Source organism: Ochotona curzoniae, unplaced genomic scaffold (genome assembly GCF_017591425.1).
Source record: "Ochotona curzoniae isolate NIBS_2020 unplaced genomic scaffold, NIBS_Ocur_1.0 scaffold_1037, whole genome shotgun sequence".
Lineage (NCBI taxonomy): Eukaryota > Metazoa > Chordata > Mammalia > Lagomorpha > Ochotonidae > Ochotona > Ochotona curzoniae.
Genome location: NW_024467083.1, coordinates 13,304,281 through 13,323,829, shown reverse-complemented (window position 1 = coordinate 13,323,829; position 19,549 = coordinate 13,304,281). Strand labels below are relative to the sequence as shown.

General features: G+C 35.2%; 1 protein-coding gene across 4 annotated transcripts in view; it reads left to right on the top strand.

The window, feature by feature from the left end:
• The window catches only part of COL11A1 (collagen type XI alpha 1 chain), a 171,708-nt gene that overhangs the window by 7,853 nt on the left and 144,306 nt on the right, over nt 1-19,549 (top strand). For all 4 annotated transcript variants that reach the window (XM_040998298.1, XM_040998296.1, XM_040998299.1 and 1 more), the window contains exons 2-3: nt 14,259-14,426; nt 18,413-18,626. In XM_040998298.1, the coding sequence (XP_040854232.1) occupies nt 14,259-14,426; nt 18,413-18,626 (382 nt within the window). The remainder of the gene's footprint in view (nt 1-14,258; nt 14,427-18,412; nt 18,627-19,549) is intronic.

Below are 19,549 nucleotides of genomic sequence, written 5' to 3'. Positions count from 1 at the left end.
TTCCTGATCTCTCATGGGGGTACAGAGTCCCAAGGCTTTAGGCTATTCCCCAATACTTGTCATGTCACCAAGGAGGGAGTTGGATGGGAAGAGGAGCAGCTGGGACACTAAATGGTGCCTATATGAGATGCTAGTACTTGAAAGTGGAGGATAAGTTAGTTCTCCATCATGCCAGCTCCCAATAGGATAGTATTTTCATTAATTTTATTTACTGTGATCAAAGCACCTCAAACAAAGTCCACCCAATAGTAAGAATTTGATCAATCTTTTTTGTATAAAGTAGATGTATTGGTTGTAGATTTTGTTATTATTTTAAGCATTGGGTTCTTTTAAATATTGTAAATATAGTCAGAAGAATGTCTAAACTAATTCTGCTTAAATAGTGTATTTTCCTGAAAATATCAGTTTCTATATTGCCCATAAGCCAAGCTCTGACCTCCATATTTGGTAATCTCCCACTCTGTTGACCACTGCTTACTAATGGGGTTGAAAGGAGAATGACACACGGGGATGTAAAGAAAGAATCCCAATAAGGAAATATTGTTCAAGAAGAAGAAAATGATAGACTGTATAAAGGAGACTTGGAAGATGGCATGACAAACATAATACAACATATGCTTATTTTTTTTCTTCATAGCATGAGATGATGTGAATAATTAGCAAGTCAAGAGAGACTGCTGTGTTGGCCGGCCAGCACATACTTTGATATCAGCACTGACTAAATGGTCCCAGATGATTGTAACCACTAGGTTCTTTAACAAATAATCAAGAACTTGGGCCAACTACATTTTCTGAAATAGCCAGCTCAAAGAAAAGAGCCTGAGGTTTTCAACTGCAGTTAAGTACACTGAAGTTACACTTTATGTGGAGTTATATTTATCACAAGCTTGCAAATGTATAAATAAATCATCTTTATTAGGGAGTGCATTAAACCAATATCTGTACACAATTACAGAATCTTCTACAAAACAAACAAGATTTTTTTTAACTTTGAGAAGACTGCTTTTATTACTAATTGAATTATACCTTCTTTAAGACTATAAATTGCAAATAAGGATTTCTGTTTCTGAGAATTTATATATTAGACCATTTTGTTCATTTTAATTTTTTCAGAGGACAGGATGCTTTATTGTAAGCATTTCTAAGTCAGAAAACTATCTTTTAAGGAAGTTAATCACATAGCTTGAAAATAACCATGCCATTCATTAGGTTAATTATAGCCTTGAATAAAGTTGGTAGTTTGTCAAGTCCTAAAGTTTTATTAAAATCCCAGATCTTTCTCATAAACTGTAGTTTAATGTACTGGACTGCCAATTCAATTATTTAAGATGACATTTAAGTGTCAAATCCATATTGCCCAATGCTGAATCACAGAACTCTGTCAAACCCATTCCTCGCATAGCCATTTCCATCTCATGGTTTTCTCTCCAAAAAAACTTGGAGTCAACTATGCTTCCTTTTCTCCTATACCTAAGCATTGTCTATCAGCAATCGTTGGATGCCTCTTTTTTGGAATATCTTCCATATCTGGCCCAGTGCATTATCTCTCAGTCCCAGAAAACAGCAACTTATATCTGGAGAATTGCATTTGCTTCCCCATTGCTGTCTTGTTCCACTTTGGTGCTCCTGGGATTTGTTCTCGATGTAAGACCACAGGAATCTGAAAAAAAAAAAAAAAGAAATTAAGGTAATGTGGCATCTCTGCATCTTCCTTGCAATTTAAGCCTGAACCTAAAATTACTATAAAAGTAACCATTAAAACAAAACACAAAGTTGATGAACATCATTCGTCTCTTTCCAAATATTTTTCTTCTCACTTGGAATAAAACCCAATGTCCTCGGTCCTAAAGGACCCATTCTACATGCATTACAAATAGTATTTCTTTATAGTTATTTCTTATATCTTTCTTATTTCCCTCATGGGACCTGTATTTATCTCTTTGCATTTCCCACAATACCATGGGACAAATTTGGTCTCATGTTCTTTGCTTTTTTTTCCATAAAATTCTGTTCTACACAAATACCAGGATAGATGGCATTACGCACAAGTAAAAATTTCTTATTCAAATTTGTTTTTGTCCTACTATTTTATATCCTTGCCTCTGCAACCTTCCCAATGACCATTATATGATGTTTTTCAGATTTGTTGTTCATTTTTGCTTTAATAAAATATTTGTTGTGTATAAAATGGAATTATATTTTACGTAGTAGAGATGACCTTTATTGGTTGTAGAGGAAATGAAAGAGAGAAGGAAAAATTGGCAGTTTCTGTGTGGTGTATGTAGAATGGCCCACTGCAATTCAAAAGGTGTGTTTTTTGGTTTAAAAAATTTTGGTTTAGAATATTTGTTTGAAAGGCAGTTACACACACATAACCACACATAGGGAGAGACACAGAGAGATAGAGAGTAAGATTGAGTTATTTTCCTTCTGTTGCTTTACTTTCATAATGGCTGCACTGGCTAGGGCTGGACCAGGTCAAAGCCAGGAGCCTGCAACCAGTAGCTCCATTTGAGTCTAGACATGTATCAGCCTTGCGTCTGGCAGTGTAACTCATCATGCCACAACTCTGGCTCCAATACTTTGTTTTTAATTCTTAACATAAAATATATAATGGGGTAAGTTTGGGTTGCATACGTTACCTCAAATTATTTAAATTCTGGGACATAGGCATACAACAATTTCAAAGTTTACATTTCATTTCACATGATATACACCTGTTGATATGATATAGAAATGTCATGTCCTAAAGCATTGTTCATATTTCATGAGCATCATGGACACTGGTCCAGCTATTGTAGAAGGTAATAGATGTGTAGAAACATAGTGAAAGTTTCTTTTGTTCCATTGGTATAGGAGCAATGATGATGCCTAGAATGTGAATGGAAGATATTTCCAGGCAGAGGACTAGAAAACAATTGCAGATTAGATGTTATCAAGAAAGTGATTATATATGCTGATAGTCAAAATAAGTCTACTTATTCATTTAATTCAATTACAAATAAAATTTCACTTACTCTTCACAAAGGCTTGATTTATGAAAATGAGCTTTCATCAATAAGAACTAAATATAAGTGATATTGCTTGAATTCACATTTTTATTAATGCCACTTCAGAATATTATACTACTTTTTATACTTCCAATTGCATATTTTATTGTACAATAGATATTTGTAAACTTATGCTTTCTGAGAATCCCAAGAAAGTATATTTAATTTGATCATTATGATCTAATTGCCTGAAAAAATATTAATAATAGATTTGTTGGTGCTTGGTTTGATGAAACCAATTATAAAATAATTGCTTTTGTCCATGTTTTTTCAATTTGGTGCTATTCTTGACATAAAATATTTCAATACTAATGTTTTTCCAAGATGGTAACTGAAATCTGGACTTTTGAAATGCATGTATTTTGTTTGGAGAGAGAGTGGGAAAAAGAGAGAAGGGAAGTGCAAGAAAGCAACATTGTATTATTAATGGAAATATGTTCATCTTATTGTAGAACTCTTTTGCAGTAACTGAACTCTAAGCAGTACAATGGAATACTCCCTGTGTCGGGGGGATAATTAAGATAAATTGTTTAAATGTTTTCTATATTATCTCTCATTTTACTAATACGTTTTGGGAGTTTATTTCCACTTTTTTGCATTCTCACTACAAAATTTAGATTGGAACACAAAGAAGTCCAGATTTTCAGTCAAAATACATTGTGTTTGGAAACGTGTGTGATTTCTATTTGCATTTTGTATATTTGCCACATTGTCACTGAAAGATGGACTGTGTTTTTTCAAACATGGGAGAGTTTAGTGTACTATCTTTAATCTTCCAATACTTTATGTTGATTTACAATACAAAATTGATTTGCTGCATAAAATATATTATCCCAGTAAATATTCCACAATATTAGATTTTTACACTTTGAAATAATTCATATCACTTTTACTTTTGTTTAATCTACAATTATGTCAATTTCATGCACTGACAAGAAAAAATGAAAAAAAAAAAGATTTCAGCATATTTATACCTGTATGTTTTACAGGGTGTTAATTGTGTCATGGAGTGTTGGACATCAAAATAGATTTGAGACCCATTTGTTTGCTAAAATTTTCTAATTTCCATGCTACCTCCTGGGAGTCTATGTATCAGTAATGACATATGAGCATGCTGGGTGGGTGGCTAAGCAGCACATAATTATATTCATGAATGTCTGATGGACATTTAGAGACAGAAAATGACATAATATTCTAATCTATTATAAACAGATTCCCAAAGCAGGCACCGATAATAGATAAGAGGAATCAAGTTAATCATTGCTTTAGGGATATGTGAATGATGCTCATTGATGCAAAAATGAGTTTAGATCATATTATTTAGATTAATTGCATACTTTGTAGATATTTGATACTATCTTCATAAATAAAATTATTTTTAAGAGGATATTTATTTTTTTCAAAAAGCAAAATGAGAGACAAAGAAGGGAGAAAGAGAGAGAGAGAGAGAAGTGAGGGAGAGAGAAAGAGAGAAAGAAGCACGGAACTTCTGTCTGTGTTTCAGTTACTAAGTGTCAATCATGGCCAAGGCTAGGTCAGGCGAAATCTAGGATCTAGGCACTTCTCCAACTGACACATGGTGTTCTCTGCTGCTCTCAATAACATGATCCTGAGTCATAAATGGGACAACTGGGTTCTGAACTTGTGTCCACTTGGAATTCTGACTTTGCAAGGGTTGGGTTAACTTGCTATGCATCAGTGCTAGAACTTATAATTCTTATCATATTAATTCTAAAAATGAGCTTGAGTTGAAAAATTCTCAGTAAGTACCTTAACCACATACATAATGAATTCTGAACTTAGGTTACAAATTGGTTTAAAATATAGAAATTAATTGTTGTAATATGATAAAATATAAACTATTGAGAGTTCTGATGACTTGGAGATTGAGCAGAGTATTGGTAGTAGGTGAGCTATTGTGGTTACTTCTCTCGTACACGTTCATTTTTTCTACATATCACGTAAGCACAGCAGTACTTCGAGTTTTAAATTCTCATCTGGAGCAGCAAATCATTTTGTGATGGGGTGGGGGGACAGTTTATAACTCAAATGTTTTATTTTGCCTCTTTCCATAATGTATGTGAAGAACAAGATGAGGATAACTGAGTGGAATGTGGCATAGCATCTGTGCTAGAAAGGTCACCTCACATTTGTATTCTTGCCCTGCTTCAACCAAACAGCAAGGATGACCACCTGTGGAAAGCTCTTTGCGTTGACGACGCAAGGCAGAGGGGAGTACTCACTGATTCATTCATTTGTTCATTATTGAAATATATAATAATTGATTATTTACTGGGCTTCAGCCAAAACACAAATCAGTAACAAAGATCAATAATGCTAATGTTCACTGTTAGGAGGTTTGTAATATTTCTGGGTAGTAGATCTTAACTAATTACTTGCTCAGCAAAAAGCAAGACATAGTAAAAGGAAACAAAAAAGAGAGATATGTGTTGTGATGGCTTGGGTTGGGGGAGAGATTAGAGAGCATACATAGCAGGGGAGCATGTAGCCTAAAGCCAGAATGGGTTAAGCAGACAAAACAGGATTCGACATTCTCCATGAGCATTTGGGATCATATGAGAGGACCACAAAACTGAGAGTTTCTTGGAAAAAGCCATACTCAGATTTAAACCAAAAGACTGACTATTTCTAAATCCTTGCCTGCATGTGGAATTCACTAGGGAAACTTTTAAAACATACTTAAGCTTGGGTCATTCCATTACAGTTTATGAGTGCTGTGGTGGCATCAGATGGTTGTAATGACAGGACTAAAAAAAATCAGTAAATTTTCTTTAGCTGATTGAGGAAAGGCAAGGAAATAAGCCCAGATAAATACAACAAGGTTCATTTTACAACTGGAACACTTAACTCCAAAAGTAAATTTTGATGGACAGATGAATAGGTGGTGTTGTAAACGCTTTGAGTTTGACAGTGAGTTTGGATGAAGATGGTTCTTCTCCAAAGAGTTTAGCAGGGAAGTACTTGCAGAGAAAATTTGTGCCACTGAATTTTATTCCGTGTTGATGCTTGAGCAAGCATGACTGCCTTCATTTCCTGGGAACTTGTTCTCTTGTATTTGTTACCGTATTTGTCCTTCTTTTTCCTCCCCTCTATTGGACTCTTACTTGTTTTTCAGGAATCAAGTTAAAAGGACTGACTGGTAGATATGTATGCCTCTGTTTGACACACAGTTCTGTTGCAGCTACACAGCTCTGTTGTACTGTAAAAGCAGTTCTCAAATTAACGTAGGCCACAAAGGATTCCTCGTCCACAGGCATAGTTTTCCCGGCCACCATTAGGCATTGTTTCAAATACCAATGTAGCTCTGACAAAACTCTTTGAGATGAATGCTTTCTTTCTTTCTTTCTTTCTTTCTTATTTTAAAAATGTATGACAACTGCAATTTAGTAATGTGTCTAAATTGCAAAGATATGGAGTATGCAAAACTGAGAATCTAGAAGCCATCTGGCTTTTCCGCACTATGTAATACTGTTATTTGCTATTGTCCACGGGAGTGTGAGCAGTAGCTAGGGGATAAATTAGACACAACACACTCAAGGTCTTACAAAGTATCTGTAACCTATGTGGATACTATAGGCACCAGGGGAGATAAGTTCAAATTGCTACATGATTGAGTGGAAGTATTTAAGAGACCAAGAGAACACAATAGGAAGAGCATATTTGTATCGAAACTATTTTAAATGTTCAGTGTCAAATGGGCTTCAGAAGAAGTGTTTTCATGTATTTTCATGAATATTTCATGTTCCGTTAACATTTTATGTAGTCATATGGTCTATATGTATATGCGTATATGTGTACAAATATGCTGTTTTCTAGTTTGGTAAAAAAAAAAAAGGCAAGAATAGGAAAATGATTGAAGCCATCTGTGAAGGTGCTATAATAGAATCTAGCAATTTATCCAAGCTTGGGAAATGAGACATACTTGCGGAGAACATCATATATCTATCATATATCCTGTTTTGTTCTTCCAAGGATGAGTGGAACTGGATTTTATTTGTGTGTTTTCATTTTGTTTCATTTTTTAAAGATGCATTTATTTGTTCAAAAGACAGAGTTAGAAGAGAGAGAGAGAGGGAAGGAGGGGGAAGGAGAGAGAGAGTGAGAGCGAGCAAGCGAGAGAGAGAGAGAGAGAATCTTGTATTCACCAGTTTTCTCCCTAAATAGTCACAAGGGGCTCTATTGAACCAGGCTAAAACCAGGAGCCTGGAACTTCATCTTGTCTCACACTAGGTTGGTAGGTTGCCAAGACCTTAAATCATCTTTCACAGATTTCCCAGGTGTGTTAACAGGAAGCCAAACAGCCAGGACTTGATCCATTGCTCACAGAACATACCCATGTTGCAGGTGGCTACTTAATCCTACATACGCAATGTTGACCCCAGATGCAGGATTCATGAAGAGTCAGAGGCAGGGATAAGAAAACTATGGCTTAGGAGAAGTCTGAGTTAAGTATGGCTAGACTGTGGAGAAGAAATCAATAGATAATGAGAGACAAAAAATAAAACTACCAGGAGGTATACTTGGGAGATATAAATAACTGTGCCAAGATGATTATGATTTTGTTTGAAATAAAAATGGGTGTTATTTGAATACTTGTGGAGTTCTCTTGATGAATTTAAGTGGCCATGTATGTTATAGCTTTTAAAGCTCAATCAAACTGTGATATACAAATCTATGGGACTAGGCAAGTGATCTGTCAAATGGCTATTGCACCCAAATGGAATTGAGCTCTGATATTCTCTTCTATTCAACAAACCTACAAATATGTAATAAGAGTCAGGAAAAAAAGATTATGGGACCAAACATTGTGCTGAAATGGATGTGGACGAAATGCTTACATAGTGTTTATATAACAGTAACTGGCAACATAGAAAATAGGTTTTAAGAATCGAAGATTTGGGCCTGCGGCAGCAGCCTGTTGGCTAAAGCCCTTGCCTTGTACATGCCGAGAAATCATATGGGTACTGGCTCTAATCCTTGTGGCCCTGCTTCCCATGCAGCTTCCTGCTTGTGGCCTGGGAAAGCAGTTGAGGACAGCCTAAAGCCTTGGGATCCTGCACCCAAGTGGGAGACCAGGGAGAGACTCCAGGCTTCTGCTTTCAGATCAGCTTAGCTCCTGCCGGCCACTTGGGGAGTGAATCAATAGATGGAAGGTCTTCCTCTCTGCCTCTCCTCCTCTCCGTATGTCTGATTTTCCAATAGAAAATTCTTTATAAAAAATAATCAAAGAACTGTTTTGAATATGGTCACTCTTTAGATAGGATAAATTATCCTATAGTTACATAGCACATTACTCTGTTAATCTTTAGCAGGTTGCTTTTAAAATATGTCAATTCTGTTAAACATTTGAATTAACAGCTTATGTGAAAGGAAAAAGGTCAGCCCATGATTGAGTTTTATTTTATTTAAGCTTAATATGCCTTTTTAGAGAAAATAAAACTTAATGGAAATCTTTACTATAGCTTATTTTTTCTGTTTAATTCGCTTTTGTATCTAGGAGGCAGAGAAAGGTACGCACAAACACATGCACACACCTTTCTTTCTTTCCTTCTTCCTTCTTCCTTCCTTCCTTCCTTCCTTCCTTCCTTCCTTCCTTCCTTCCTTCCTTCCTTCCTTCCTTCCTTCCTTCCCTCCCCTCCCCTCCCCTTCCCTTCCCTTTCCTTCCCTTCCCTTCCCTCCTTTTCTCTCCTTCCTTCCTTTTTTATTTTTTTTTGGTAACTTTTGGACCAAATATCACTTTGCTGTATTTTGAGTAGGAATTATAATCTCAAAGCATGTGTCTCTACGAAGAACTTGGTTAAAATTTTAAAATAAATTTCGATTATAAGCTTCCATGATTGTGTGAGGGTGCATTTATATCTTGTTAGTTGTGAAGTTGAACTAATGTGACAAATCTGTGCACCTAGAAAAGATGAATGTGTTAAAAGATACTTGAAGTTGCAGTCTACTTTATTAATTACGATGCTCCATTTTGAACATGGCTGTAGGGTTTCATTATTTTAAAAAGAATTCTAGCTTTCATTTCTGTTTTCTTATCATCTATCCACGAGTATTTATTCAGCTGTTTTATATATGTGTGTGTGCATTAAATTTTATTTGTTTTTATTAGAAAGGCAGATTTACAGAGAGAAGTAGACAGAAAGAACTTTCATCTAATGGTTCACTCCCTAGATAGTCTAAAAAGACTGGAGCTGAACTGTTCTGAAGCCAGGAGGTACTAGTTTCTTCTGGGTCTTCTGCAAGTGGGTACAGGGACTCAGCCCTAAATTCAGGTTTGGGGCCATTCCATACTGCCTTCCCAGTCTACAAACTTTGAGCTGGATGGTAAGTAGAGTAGTCAGGACATGAAGTGGTACCCATATGGGATCCCAGCACTTGCAGGCAGAGAATTATTCAATTGGATCATTGTGTCGTGTCCTGGCTCAGTTTTGAGATTGATGTTAGATGCAGAGAAGATGCCGTGACTTTCAGTGACATTTTCTAGATTAACTTATACCCTGAAACTTGAGTTTAGTTTAAAATAAATGTGAGCATCAGGAATCAATTACCTAGCTCAAGATAATTTTGGATAATTATATGTATGTTTTAAGTTTCCCTTTGCAGAATTTTTATTTGTGTGGTGTAATAGTGGTGATGGTAAATTAGGAAAAATGTAGACTTCATATGACCATACAAAAATACTTAAGCAAATTTTTATTTTTTCATTTGCTTATTTGCATAGTCAGCATAAGAACATAAGGTCAGTGAGTGTTAATACCTGTGAACTTAGCCCATAGAGTGGCATACATTAGTCTGTCTGCAAGTTTTAATTATTGTAATTGTCATTCTCCTAGTTCTTTCTTAAGGCAAATGAAGAGAGTAAGAATGTGCAGAGATCCAAGCGACCTAAAATGTGGTCATTGCCAACATGACTACAGAAAAATAATGTTCTTAATCATTATACTATTTAAATAGCACTACAAATCTTAAGCAAGCTCTACTGTATTTAAAAGTTAAGAGCCCTTTCGGAATATATGGTTTCCACAATTTTTTTTTCATCAATTTGGAATAATGGGTACTATTGTGGATAATGTTTTTACCTTTATATATAAATTTAATGAGATAGGTAGGACATTTACTCTTAAATGAAGGGAAATGAATTACACTATACAAGACAGGTAATGCAAAGCATCTATATATGCTTGTGGATGTCGTAGTAATTTCCTTTAAAAGTTAATGAGCCAAGAAAATTAGAAGAAGCACATTGGTCACAAGTTCCCTTTCAAACATTTACTGGTGCATTTTAATTGATAGATACTGTAAATAAATAGTGGTTGAAACTATAATCTTCAAAGAAAAAATTATGTTATAGGTCGCCCTTTACTTTATGAAATATGATAAATTGTGGTGATGGTATTTCCTGATTCTAAAATCAGACTCATTTTCTTTCTCAGTAAGTCATCTCAAAAACAATGTACAAGTGGGCCTCAAATTTGGGGGAAAAAAAGGAGCATAAGATATATTTATTTTGGTGCAAACATTTTTAAATCTTGAGTAACATTTTAATAGTACATACATTTTCCAGATACTTAGAGAAGGCTTTCATATTTATGCAGCACAACATATTCTGAAATTTGATGACAATTTGATTATAAACAAAATCTTTCCTATAATATTAGTTCACATTTGCAGCCAGGAATGACAGTGCTGTTTTCACATGTGTAAATATAGATACTGAGTCTGACACAGTTCTTGGGTTATTCTGATATGAGATTTGGACATTGTAAGTGGCACTATAGCCACCTTCCAATACCTCCCTGCAAAAGTCTGTTTTTGTGACAATATTTACATGACATGATTCATGCTTGACTTGCTGTATTTGCCCATTTTTCATTGCTTTATCAGAATACTCTAACCAGGGTAGCACATAAAGAAAGCTCGCTGTTTTCTAGGTTGAAAGTTTAGGATTAGGCGGCTGTATCTGCTTCACTTCTGGTGAGTGCTCTCCTGCTGCAGCACATCATGATGTAGGATGCACTCAGGCTGTCTTTGAGGTGCAGTGATAACAGGATGAGAAATCAGGAAATGGAATAATGACAGTCTTACTCTCCTGTAATCACTGTCTTAAGAGAACTAATTAGGTAACTTAAAAACTAAATTAATCCCTTCCAAGGACAGTGCTCCCATAATCTAGTCACCCCATATTAGGAGTTCTATCACCTTCCAAAATTGCCACTTCTAACAAATGGCTCTTTGGAAGATAGATACCAACCGTACCCACGCTACAGCCCTTGCTTGTTGATTTAAACAGATATGTAGCTGTGAATCAGTGAATTTGAAGTTCCTTTTCAAAAAAAGATTTATTTTATTTAAAATAAATAAAAAAATAATGCGTGGAAACATTTATTTTATTTACTTGAAAGAGTTACAGAATCAGAGGGAGACACACACACAGCAGAGTGGGAGCTAAAGAGCGAGCCAGAGAGAGATCTTCCATCTCTGGTTCAGTCCCCAGATGGATCCAATGATCCTGGATGTGTCAGGCTGCAGAGGGTTAGCACGAAACGGGATTTGAAGGGAAACAGCAGAGACTTGAACTGGAGCCTTTAGTGGATCCTGACAAGCTGTCGGTGATAGCTTAACTGGCTATGCCACAACATCAACACCTATTTTGAGGTTCTTGAGAAAAAAAAAAACAAGTTTGTCTTTTCTTAAATGGCACATTTCCTAAAGCAGAATGTCTTGAATGCACCCATATTATTATAGAAGGTATGAGGACTTTGGTTTTGTGACTGTAACGTTTTACATATATTTCAGAGGCAGGGGCAGAGAGAGGGAATGAGACAGAAAGAGGGAGATTCACAGAGAGAGAAAGAGAGGTGGGGGGAGAGAGAAAGAGAGGAACTGCTATCTGCTTATTTTACTCACATCCCAAATCCCATAGGTGGTTAAAGTACCCTCAGGTTTGTTTTGGGACCGGGAATGTAGTCTAAGTCACCAGTGTGAGAGCAGGAACTGAGTACTTGGTTCATCACTCTCAGGGTTCAGGCCTGCCAGCAGGCCTCGAGGTCACCGAGGGTGAGGCAGACGGTGGCTTTTGGGCTGTAAAAACCACCTGGCGAGGAATTTCTGCTTTATTATGCCCAGGTTACAGCTTTTAAAAGTTAAAGAACAGGCGGGCAGGAGGAAGCCTTCCAGCAGACCCCACGCCCACCAAAGACGCTGTAATTGGCTCTATTACCCATCTATCTCCCTGGATCAGTGGTCATATTCCAGGTGTGCTTGCCTTGACCTTCTAGCCATGTTGGAGGCCACACTCCATGTATAGGTCTGAAAGCTGGGCCTCAGGCCGTGGGAAAGGTTAGGCTTAAACTACGCCCTCCAGGCAGCAGGGCAGGGGCCTGGACAGATCGCCCACACGTCACTGCTGCCTCCCAGGGTAAACATCAGGGAGAAACTGCAATCTGGAGACTGCAGTACTATAAAATCTAGGATTTTAAAATATTGGATGTAGGCATCCCAGCTATAGCCGGAATTGTTAAGTCAGATTGAACTTAAGCTATCTGTTGACTATTTTGTCCAATATGATGTTAAAATACATTCTGTAACTTTAAAAAGTATGTGGTTTTTTTTTTTTCGTATTTTTACTCTGCAAGCTATGTGCAAGCTTTTTTCTAGTCTTGGTTTTTCTTTTTACTCTTTAAATGTTTGTTAAAAGCTAAGATCAAAATGAGTATGTTAGCTTAGATGTACAAAGCACCGAGATCATCCGTATCTGCACTTGGCGTCCACGTTTGTCCACTGCAGCTCTTCGTGAGCGGTCGTCCGTATTGGGCTGTCAGCTGCTGGGGTAATCGTGCTTTCTTCTGGACTCCTCCTGAACGACTTGGCCGTTTGTATCAAAGTTGACTTTTTTCCTCTTATGAAGTAGAAAGGGGATACTCTAGTGATAAATATATGTGTGAATATGTATATAAATATATGTATATGTACACATTAATTTTCACTTACATATATTTAATCTATGTATAGATATCTATACATATACACCTATATGCTATATATGTGCTATACATATACAGCATAGTAAGTACATACATCAGTGCTAAAACTTGAGGACAATTCAGGTTGACAGAGTTTACTTTGACAGGAAGCACCACATTGAGCATTTCTGATCAAAGATGATGATGGATGCAAAATTCCTTTCTCTTCCTCCAGCACATTGCAATGTGTTGCACTACACTTGTAACCAAAAATATGTGAAATAATATACTGCAATTATGTGATTTGTTCAGTCTGGAATTTGCTCTATTTAGAGCTAGTTACACAACTGTCAACCAGGGATTGGTTGATGGGCCAGTTGATGTGACTGGCTCACTGGTCATTTAGGGCTCTTAGGTCACATTCTCAACATGCTAAGGTGTAGCCCTCCGTGTATGGAGACCATCTGCAACCACAGTTATTGTTCAAGTTTGGGGGCTTCATCTGCTTTTCTTCAACCTCAGTGATCAAATCATTTGTTGTTATGAGGTATTATGCACTTAGGCAATTATGTGCACAGTGCTTTTATATGGCCGATGATATAGAATGTTTGCATCACAAATTCATGATTAATGTGTTATATTTCAACATTCAGATGGTTCTTGCATAACTTGGCTGTAGAAAATTTTCAGTTTCCTCAAGTCATATGAAAATCATTGTTGAAAGGAGTTCATCATTGGACAAAAGTCATTATGTAGATACTAAGTATGGCTTGTTATTGCTGCATTTTACCATTTCTGTGTATGATTATTACACATTTGAATATTAAAATCATCTTTGTTTTAAACAGTTCAATAACAAAATAATGAAATTATTGAAAATTTGACTTTAACTTTTATGTTATCAGTTGAAATTATTAAAGATTTTATAAATTATACTTTGGATACACCTAAATGCTTGAAAATCACAAGTAGCTTAATTTTTATATTCCAAAGAAGCCCACATACACCTTCTTTTTCCTTATCCATAATTGGATTTCAGATTGGAGACATTTTGTGTTTGACAATGTTAATATGGTTTATATTACTGTGTAATACTTAGTCTCCCAAATTCCAACCATATTTTGGGCCAGCATGGCAAATGATAAATAGATCTGAGGACTGGAATGATATAGTTTGTTTAAAACATTCATTTTATTTGTTAAATTATATTTTTCTTGTTTTTCAGGTGCTCCAGTTGATGTACTAAAAGCATTAGATTTTCACAATTCTCCAGAAGGAATATCAAAAACAACAGGATTATGCACAAACAGAAAAGATTCTAGAGGATCGGATACTGCTTATAGAGTTTCGAAACAGGCACAGCTCAGTGCCCCAACAAAGCAGTTATTTCCAGGTGTGCTGTCTGTTCTTATTACAGCATATTACTGCTGTTGTTGATGCCAATGCTACATGTCTCTCATGGCTTAATATTAATATTTGCTTTTGTTATGATATCTAATATCTAACAATAAGTTAAAATACAGTTGTTTCATATACTAGGCATTAAGTACTGTGCTCACGAAAGTGATGTAATAAAAATAATATAATTACATTCTAAAAAGTGCAATCACAGAAGTATATTTATTGGTATATTTAATAATTCATTATTTGAATTCAACACAGTATAATTTGAAAGGCCATTGTATGTCTTGCCCATTTTTTGTATGTAAAACTCATTCCCTGGGGAAAAGGATTGTAGGGAAATTCATCCTGACTTATTCTCTAGATTTACTTAATGAGGTTGCAGATTATCCATATTTAGGACTTTTATTTTTTTTCAATCTGTGTAAATTTTTCTGTTGACAGAAGTGGTTATTTTGTAGATATTGATTACGTGTTATTTTTGCTTGCTGTTCTTACCTGAAACATTAAGTTAGTATATGTCACAGTTATCAGATTTACTGAGACCAGAGAGTCTGTGACTTCAACTGGCTAGTTTTTATATTGGTATTGAAGAATATTTGGACCATTTTCTTTTTTTTCCCCATGAAATCAGAGTTTAAGCCAATAACACTAAATATGTGGCGATAATGATAACATGGAAAGAAGGAGTTCAGTGGCGAACATGAAGTTTTCTAAGCAGGCAGTTTGTTAGGAGTACTTTCCTGCAGCTGCATGCCAATTATTTATCTTTATACATGTAAGCTGAATGTCTTCATCCTACTTAACAGAAGAAATAGAGTTTCAGAGGGACTTTCTTGCTTAACCGATGTAATGGGGAAAAAGTACACATGTTTACTTCAAGTTTGGTCCACTCCAATTTTATGTCTAATCCAGTGTTCCTTTCTGTTATTTTGAATTCCTCTTACCAGTAATTTGTCACGGAATTCTTTGCAAGACAATCTATACCTTCTCCTCCTGTAGGGATCTGAATTTTTTATTTTAGTATCAGTCTGTTTATTAACAAAAGAAAATAATAATTATGTAATGAAAAACTTACAGAGTAATGCAGTATATTTTTCATAGAAGGAATTTTAAAGTATTTTGAAAACATGTTTATTATATTCTCTGTTTGGCAATAATATTTGATGAACCCGAGTATAAACGTAAATTTGAAAAATATAATTCACATTTTCTCTAGATTTAAAATAAAATGAAAATACTATATGTGTAAAATATTCTTAGGTAAAATTTTCAAAATCTGCATAATAAAAATTAAAAATGCTTTTCTTTTTGTTTACATTCAGATGCATTTCCAAATACATTTCTAGTAGATAAAAGAATGATTTTTAAGATAATAAATATAAAAATAGACAAAAATATTAGAAATAAAAAACCTCAAAATTTTTATTTTTTCTAATTTTTCTTCTTTTTCCAAAATGAACCAAATTAGAAAAAATAAAAATTCTGCCTTTTAATGTGACAGGTGTTTAATTTGATTAATTGATTATTTCTGTAATTTTACTAAAGTGGAAAGGATATATTGTATGCCTCTAGAATATTCCTCCACTCCAGTTAAAAGGATTATGCTTTCTCAAAGTTTTCACCCCTTATCACACAGTGTGTATCTTAAGCATAATATTTTCATTACTATTTCACATAAGGAACATCTGTATTAGATGTCTCTTTTTTTCCCCCTCAGGAAAGTAATTATAAGAGTTTTCTTCTCAGCCTTGTAAATAAATAATTAATAAAAATTAGTAATTGCAATATGATAAAATATGCAGATAGTGAAGATAACCAGTAATAAAATAAGTGGACATGTATTTGAAAAGTGTATTTGGAATATGCTTTTATCTCTATATGAAGACAGAAAAGCAACATTCCTTCTTATGAATAAAGCAAGACAGAGTCATAGTAAAGCCTACAATCATTGAGATGAGAGGGATGGTCAGTTAGGTACAGTCACTCTAATATTCTGGTGGAATGAAAATGTGTGTATAATGAAAATATTTGTATTACTGATTGTGCTAAAATGCTCAGAGGAATTAAACAGAAGCTACAATCTACAGATTTTATCTGTACTTGCCATGGGACAGATGGGCTATGAGAAACTGTGTACGTTGTTTTATATCATCATTGCAGTTAGCGTAGCAGAAATTCAAGCCACTATTTAGGAGTTTTGTTTTGTGGCTTTCACTTGGGGGGATTTTAGTGACTGTGTGTTAGAGACTGACATGTCCAGAAGTGAGGACATGGTGCACTGTGCATCTCTACTTCTGGATCGAGGATGAACTCCCAGTGAAAAGTGTTAAATGTGTCTTGACAATGGGATGCTAGGCTCTCTGACATTGTCCATGCCCGCAGCAATGGACTGACTATGAGGAACTATGCTATTGTATGATATGGAAGAATTCAGTGGGGTAGAGAGAGACAAGGGGAGAGGATTGGAGAAATCCCAGGCCTATTGAACTGTATCATAAAATGATACTACTAATATGATAATAATAATAATACGAAAGAAAAAATTCTAAAATTCCAGAGGTGGTGAAGGGTTTGCAGCTTACAGACAATCCTAATCTTTTTCTAGACTAAAGTGTGCCTTGCACCACACAAAATGAGTTTTCTTCCCAGATTAAAAATTCTGTAGACTAGTAAGCTACATCAGAAAAGTGCTTTAATTAAAGAAAAATATAACTTATATGTAACAATATTAACCACACTTAAAAAAATGAAAACCAAATAAAAACTTAATGCACTTTTTTGCATCAAATTTATTTAGATATGCAACATTTATTAATCTTTAAGACCCATATTAAATTTTTTGACTGGACCTTCTGTACTCAAAGTGATTTATTATTCAATTAACACATAATTTTGTGTATACACACAAAACAAAGGATACAAAAGCATTTTAAACTATAATCACTTAAGATTCTTAATTTGTATTTTTAGTATTACCATGCATTGTTTAGTAAAAAGACTGGTGATTATTGCCTGCTGAGATAATATTATTAGTTTAACTGATTCATTTGCTTAGCAAATGCTTATCTATTATCTTTGTAGCTCAGATATAATATTGGACACTTAGGATATTATTGTGAGAGGTGATGGTAAAAAATATTTTTCCTTCTTGAATGAAACCAAGACACCTAAATACCTACTCACAAGGATTTGTAATGCCATTCTTTTTATTAATCTAACTGTATCACATGGTAGGAAATGTTGGTATAAAATTTCTGAACATTTTTTTAAAGATTTATTTATTTTTATTAGAAAGTCAGATATACAGAGAGGAGGAGAGACAGAGAGAAAGATCTTCCATCTGATGATTCACTCAAGCGGCGGCAACGGCCAAAGCTAAGCCGATCTGAAGCCAGCAACCAGGAATCTCTTCTAGGTCTCCCACACAGGCTCATGGTTCCAAGGCTTTGGGCCGTCCTCCACTGCTCTACCCAGGCCACATGCAGGGAGCTGGATGGGAAGTAGAGCTGCCGGGATTAGAACTGGCGCCCATATAGGATCCTGGTGTGTTTAAGGCGAGGACTTTAGCCACTAGGCCACCAGGTCAGGCCCCAAATTTCTCAACTTTTGAAGGGATGACACAAGGGATACCTTTATATAATCTGTTATTAGAGTAGACAAACCCTGAAAATGATGATGTATACAAGGTAGTGCTTCAAGCATTGTTTTGAAACCTTATTGACATCTAGATCTTGTTTTATGTTTTTTAACTAAATTTCAAATAATAATTTTGTCTTAACTCATTGGCTTTAAACTTTGAGTATAACTTGAATCAGTATTATAAGGAAAACTTAAAGCAGTTATAAGAATCCCTACTGTGTGTTAATTTAAGCATAGGTGAGTTGCTAGAGCTCCAGAAAAAAACTGAAAATATAATGTGGATATAGGAATAATTGGAAATTCAGAATTTCTAACTCTTTGTCTTTCTCTTTTCAGGTGGAAGTTTTCCTGAAGACTTTTCAATATTGTTTACAGTAAAACCCAAGAAAGGAATTCAGTCTTTCCTTTTATCTATATATAATGAACATGGCATTCAACAAATTGGCGTTGAGGTTGGGAGATCACCTGTATTTTTGTATGAAGACCACACTGGAAAACCTGCCCCAGAAGACTATCCTCTCTTCAGAACTGTTAACATTGCTGATGGGAAGTAAGTAGCAATGTGTTCAAATTATGCTGAAGCAATTCTTTCATTCAGTTATTTAGGGAATATTTATGAAATGTGATGTAGTTTTTTCTTTTTTCCCCTTTGATTTGTGTATAAAACACTGTAGAGAGACATGTGATAAAGAAACGAATGAAGTATTAAAATATACATAGTTTGCATTGTGAGCAGGGAAACCATGAAATAGAGTTTTTACTTATTAATAAATATTATGTAAGGTAAAAGTGGAGAAAAAGAGAGTACATCAAGGGAATTTAAGGAATGAGAACAGAGACAATTTCACTCAGGAGTAATATGTAGGGGCTGAATTTGGCTTTGTGGTTAAATTGCTGGGTGGTTAAATTGAGTGACTGGGTCTAGTTCTTGGCCCTACTCTTTATTCTAGCATTTTTCTTGTGCAGAACTAAGAGGCAGCAGATGTTCCTTTTAGTAGCTGGTTCCTTGCCATTTACAGGGAAGACCTGGATTGAGATCAGCGTTCCTAGTTTGGTCAAAGTCCAACTTTACAAGATTATAGGGATTGAATCAGCAGATGGACACTCCATCTCTAAAATTGAATTTTAAAAATTTAATTTAAAAAGACAGGCTCTTTGGCTTAGAGTATTTATTAATTTTACTTTCACTGTATTAAGTAGCTTTTCATTATAAACCTTTGCTAGACTCAAATCAAAACCGATGCTTAGTCTAGTTGAATGTGCTTGCTGGTAAAAAAAAAAAAAAAATCAAAGGTTAAATAAATGTATGTGGAAACATACTTAGTCTTCATCAGTGATATATCAAGAAGGTAAAATTCACACCATGATGAACATGATAAACTTGCTATTCTAGGAGGGCAGTGGGAAGAGCTTGCTGAATCTCTGATTTCAGGGTGCTTTTGTGAATTATTAGAGGCAACATCAGATACCAGT